Source organism: Cebus imitator, unplaced genomic scaffold (assembly GCF_001604975.1).
Source record: "Cebus imitator isolate Cc_AM_T3 unplaced genomic scaffold, Cebus_imitator-1.0 Scaffold136, whole genome shotgun sequence".
In the NCBI taxonomy this organism is placed as follows: domain Eukaryota; kingdom Metazoa; phylum Chordata; class Mammalia; order Primates; family Cebidae; genus Cebus; species Cebus imitator.
Genome location: NW_016107451.1, coordinates 5,084,897 through 5,090,896, shown reverse-complemented (window position 1 = coordinate 5,090,896; position 6,000 = coordinate 5,084,897). Strand labels below are relative to the sequence as shown.

The window sequence follows — 6,000 nt, the reverse complement described above, 5'->3', positions numbered from 1 at the left end:
GAGTGTTTTACTCTATCACCCAGGCTGGAGTGCAGTGGTACAGTCTTGGCTCACTGAAACCTCTGCCTTCCGGGTTCAAGTGATTCTCATGCCTCAGCCTCCCGGGTAGCTGGGATTACAGGCACCCGCTGCCACATCCAGCTAATTTTTGTATTTTTAGTAGAGATGGGGTTTCACCATGTTGGCCAGGCTGGTCTCCCTCAGGTGATCCGCCTGCCTTGGCCTCCCAAAGTGCTGGGATTACAGACGTGAGCCACCATGCCTGGTCTTTTATTTGTTTTTGAGACAGAGTCTTACTCTGTCACCCAGGCTGGAGGGCAGTGGCACAATCATGGCTCACTGTAGCCTTTACTTCCCAGGCCCAAATGATCCTCCCACCTCAGCCTCCCAGGTAGCTGGGACTACAGATGTGCCATCATGTCTGGCTAATTTTTAATATATTTTGGAGCGGGGGACAGAATTTCACTATGTTGTCCAGGCTAATCACAAACTCCTGAGCTCAAGCAATCCTCCAGCCTAAGCCTCCCAAAATGCTAGGATTAGGCGTGAACCACCAGGCCAAGCTGGTATTTCACAGTTCTTTCACAGTGTAGTATATACATGTATCATCAAATCAACAGGACAGTACCATCATCTTAGCATCTTATAATGTATATTTTGTTGATCTAAACTCTTAAGAAATTTTTGATGATGTGTCTACCTTTTCTAACCTTTTGATCTGTGAGTTTATTTTACATGAGTAGTACTTGTGAGAGGGTATGCATGGGCTTGGCTATTTCCGTATTCCTAGGAGTCCATCTCCATTAAAGATCTCAGAGAAAGAGCACCGCTGTCTCTTGACCACTCAAAATTAATACTTTTGTATTTGCACAGAAAACTAACAATTGATAGCAATTTTCCCTTTTATTAGCTCCTTTCTTCCTCACAGTAGCCCTGTGAGATTTGATATAATAAGAATTATCAGTTCCATTTTACAGACAATGGAAATAGACAGAAAGAGGTTAAGTGACTCACCCAGAGTGATAGGACCAAGATCTTATTTCTCATCTACTGCTGCTTTAACTCCAGAGCCCTTTCTGTGGCTGTAGCCTGCACAGACTACCTCACCAAAGGTTGAGAACCTTGTTTGACCAAGAGTTTCAACTTTGAAGTCAGACATATCAAGGAGGTTTATATGCTTTAGCACTTACTATGTGCCAGGCCCTGTGCTGGGTCATGTATTATCTCATTTGATTCCCACAATAAAACTGGAAGGTTATCCACTTTTTCAGTATGTACAAAACAAAGCCCAAAAGGATGGGAAGCCTGCAATTTTACCCACCTCCATTGGCTTTCAGGCTTTCTCTCCTTCCCCATATTGTTTCTCCTCAGATTAGAACCTAAACCCTACTGACTCTATGGCTATGGGAAAATCACTTCATCGTTCTTAAACCCTGGTTTCTTTGAAAGGCTGTTGTAAGGGTAAGAAAGCACCTTGCACAAGGTTTGGCACATGGTAGGTGCTAATTAGTATTCTTTCTCATTGCTCCCTTGTTGCCTGCTTTGTTCCTACTTATGGATCTATTTTACCTTGGATTCTCTGGAGCATACCACCTCATTTGTTGACCCTTGCCCCATAGTCTCATGCCAGGCAGTGAGGCAAGAGATAAACTGACTGGTTTGAATGACTTACTGGTGATTGACAGGGAGGGCCTGTGTCTGTTGCAGATGATCAGTGCAGAAGCCCCTGTACTCTTTGCCAAGGCAGCCCAGATTTTTATCACAGAGTTGACTCTTCGAGCCTGGATTCACACAGAGGATAACAAGCGCCGGACTTTACAGGTATTATTGCAGACTTAGATTGGAAAAACTGGGGTAAGCAGCTGCCTTTGCCTGTTCTCCTGTGTGGCTTTGGACCAAAGATTATTTTTCTTCTTTAGCCCTCTATCAATCGGACATGTAATTGGCATCTCCACCGTTGGGAGGCAGACATACCTTCCAGTCATGATGATTGTGTTTCTGCACCAAAAATTTAATTCTGTCCTGATTTTCACAGCCTAGTGACTGAACTCCTTTCCGTTGGTGACCTCTCACTGTAAATAGATGCTCAAGTGATAGAGTATTTACCTGTTTCCAGATGTAAACAGTTGCTGGTTGGGAGCCTTAAGAGATTCCTGGAAGTATCAGCAGTCTCACTAGCTTCATTAGGCTTTTTGTTCCTTGTGTGGCCTTCCTGGGGAATCTTTTTCTTTTTCTTCTTTTTTTTTTTTCCAAAAATTTTAATTTTAACCAAGGAAATCAACATTCATATTGTATGCAGAGCCCTTGGTTCTGGAAACTCTCACTCAATAGCCAAGCCCTAGCTCTTAGAGGAAAAGTTTCCCAGATACAAGAAGAAGGGTGTAACAGGTACAAAATAGTAGCGTATTTTAACATCAAAGCCAAGAAAGTACATTGTTTTCTCTTCGTCTCTCTTTACCTACAAAGTAGAAAATGCATATGTTTATTCATTTATTCTAAAAATACTTACTGAACACCCACAATGTGCCAGGCACTTTTCTAGGCCCTGGGGATTAACGATACACAAAACAGACAAAATTCCTTATCTGTGGGATGCCTGCATTCTAGTACAGCTTGTCAGTGGAGCATAAAGTTAGGATTTGTGTACGTTACTATATGAAAGTTTTAAAGCAAAAAAAGGTAAAAAAAATACTGAATTTCAGTAAATGATATGCATGTTGAAGAAATTTATGCTGCCTTGAAGTTAGTCTGTGGCTCCAGAGAGAGCCAGTTAAAGCTCCCTTCAAGATCAATTCAGATTAGAAAATAAAATAGGCAAAACATTTGGACAGACCTTCAGAAAAGAAGATAAACAAATGTTCAATAAACCCATGAGAAGATGTGCGACATCTTTTATCATCAGGGAAATACAAATTAAAACCGCAATGAGATACTGGTTTAACCCACTAGAATACCTAATATAAAAAAGACTGACAGTACCACAGTTGGTGAGGAATTGGAGTGTCTGAAACTCATATATTGCTGGTCAGAATGTAAAATGGTAAGGTCACTTTGAAAAACTATTTTGCACTTTCTAATAAACATATCCCTACTCTATAACCTAGCCATTTCACTCCTAGGTATATACCCAGAAGAAATGTGGCCATTCTTAAATAGTAATGCTCTTAACCTTATTTATACTACCCCCAAAACTGTAAGCAACTCAAGTATACATCAGTATAGGAATATACAAACAAATTTTGAGGTATTAATGAAATGGATTCCTGCTCAGCAATAAAAAGAAACAAATATTGCTCCATACAACATGGATAAATCTCAAAGGTACTATGTTACCAAAAGGAACCAGAAGGAAAAAAATCACATAGTGCAGGATACAATGCATTATTACCACCTGTGGTGATGATAGAAATCAGAGTTGTGGTTTCTCATATATAAGGGAGTGTGGGGAAGGATATTGAAAGGGCTAGAAGGAACTTTCTATATTTCTTTTTTATTTTTTGAGACAGGGTCTCGCTCCATGGCCCAGGCTGGAGTGCAGTGGCGCAATCACAGCTCACTGCAGCCTCAACCTCATGGGCTCAAGTGATCCTCCCACCTCAGCCTCCCAAGAAGCTAGGACTACAGGTGTGTGCCACTGCATCTGGCATAAAAAAAAAAAATTTTTTTTTTTTTTTTTTTGAGACAGAGTTTCGCTCTTGTTACCAAGGCTGAAGTGCAATAGCGCGATCTCGGCTCACCATAACCTCTGTCTCCTGGGTTCAAGCAATTCTCCTGCCTCAGCCTCCGAGTAGATGGGACTACAGGCGTGCGCCACCATGCCCAGCTAATTTTTGTATTTTTAGTAGAGATGGGGTTTCACTATGTTGACCAGGATGGTCTCGATCTCTTGACCTCGTGATCCACCCGTCTTGGCCTCCCAAAGTGCTGGGATTATAGGTGTGAGCCACCGCGCCCGGCCAAAAATTTTTTTTTTTGTAGAGATGAGGCCTTGCTATTTGCCCAGGGCTGGTCACAAAACTCCTAGCTCAAGTGATCCTCCTGCCTCAGGGAATTTAAAAAGCAAAATAAAAATTTTAGGAAGACCAATTTAAGTATATTTATGTTTCCAAAACATACTAGAACATTTAATTATATGTTGGAGGTGTCTATTATTTTTCTTTTCCCCCCTTTATTCCATGATTAGATGAGCCATTTAGGTCGATTGAGTTGGTGACATCAAAAATGTGACACTATGTTGTAGTCATCTTAAATGAGTCCTGGCAGTCTTAAGATGTGCCCTGCTTCAGTTGGGAGGGTTTATCTTCAAGCTGGTGGTTGGCACGAAGGATGGACTAGAGTTTTGCATTTCAGTGGCTTGAGGCCATCACAGATACACAGGAAGGAAAAAACAGAAAATTTCCATCCCCTCCTGTTTTGTCTGATGAGTCACCTTTTAAGGTGTGGTATATAGAGTTTGCTAAGGATTTCTGTTAGTGTGTTGACATTTTCCCCAGCATTTTATTATGAAAAATTTCAAACATAAGCAAAGTTTACAGTGAATACCTGTATACTTACAACCTAGGTTCTACCATAAACATTTTACTATGCTTATTTTATTCCTGTATCTGTCTGTCCTTCTATCCATCCTTCAAATCATCTGTTTTTCAGTGCATTGTAAAATTTACTTTCTCCTAAATACGTTTTTTTTTCTTTTGAGACAGAGTCTTGTGCCGTCATCAGGCGCCAGGCTGGAGTGCAGTGGCTCAGTCTGGGCTCACTGTAACCTCCGCCTCCTGAGTTCAAGCAGTTCTCCTGCCTCAGCCTCCTGAATAGCTGGGACTATAGGCGCACACCACCACACTCAGCTGATTTTTGTATTTTTTTTTTAGTAGAGACGGGGTTTCACCATGTTGGCCAGGATGGTCTCGATCTCTTGACCTCATGATATGCTCACCTCAGCCTCCCAAAGTGCTGGGATTACAGGCATGAACCACCACGTCTGGCTTCCCCTAAATACTTTAAAATGGCTATCATTCACTAGAGTTCAGTGTTTTTTCATATATATATATTTTTTCCTTTGGCGATAAAATCTTCAGTAAAGTACACAAATCTTAACTATACATAATATATTGGGTTTTAGTAAAAATCTTTTAATTATTCAAAGAAAGGAAGTATCACACTTGGGAGAAAACCCCAGCAGAGCAGGTCTTGGTTTCAGTATCATTAGCCATCTGACTCCTATGTTCTCTCACCTCTCCTGCCACTATTCATAGCAGAAGCTATGAATATCAGAATTCTTAAACCATGATATGGTTTAAGCATTGCAGTTTTGAATTCCCAAATAAAAACCATAGCTTATGAGAACTTAGTGTATATAGATCCAGTGACTTGAAAATGTTGCAGAAAGTTATTGAATTAAGATTTGGCCTAAGAAATCTAAAATAGATTGTAACTACTTGTGAAGCAAAGGGATTATTTAGGGCCTTAAAAAGGTTTTAAACCTAACTTTGCTAACCCACAGAATGACCAGAACCCTACTAATTGAGATTACTAGGTTTGTACTAGAGGATGATAATTTGAAAATCGCAGGGAGAGGATCAAGCAGGAGTAGCAGTGGTTGGAGGCTTAGTTACCCCATTTTAGAGTGTGTGTTACATGTATCTTTTTTTTGTTGATGGTTATCCACCAAGTCTGATCATTTAAAGCATATGAATTTGGCTGCGCTTATTTCAGCTATAGAACTGGCCATGGGTGTTTAGTTTGGCTTAGAAGTCATCTTACCTTATTTGAAGGGTATAAAGCCAAGTGAACTAGTTTTCTCCCCAGGCTAATTTTTCACTCCACTTTTCTTTGTTACAGAGAAATGATATCGCCATGGCAATTACAAAATTTGATCAGTTTGACTTTCTCATCGATATCGTTCCAAGAGATGAACTGAAACCTCCAAAGCGTCAGGTGAGCTGTGCGTGCATTGCCATTGTGCTGACTGAAGAGCACTTTGCATACTGGTGTCAGATACGT

General features: G+C 40.7%; 1 protein-coding gene across 10 annotated transcripts in view; it reads left to right on the top strand.

The window, feature by feature from the left end:
* Positions 1-6,000, top strand: part of NFYC (nuclear transcription factor Y subunit gamma) — an 84,243-nt gene that overhangs the window by 58,862 nt on the left and 19,381 nt on the right. For all 10 annotated transcript variants that reach the window (XM_037743204.1, XM_037743205.1, XM_037743203.1 and 7 more), the window contains exons 4-5: positions 1,708-1,821; positions 5,839-5,934. In XM_037743204.1, the coding sequence (XP_037599132.1) occupies positions 1,708-1,821; positions 5,839-5,934 (210 nt within the window). The remainder of the gene's footprint in view (positions 1-1,707; positions 1,822-5,838; positions 5,935-6,000) is intronic.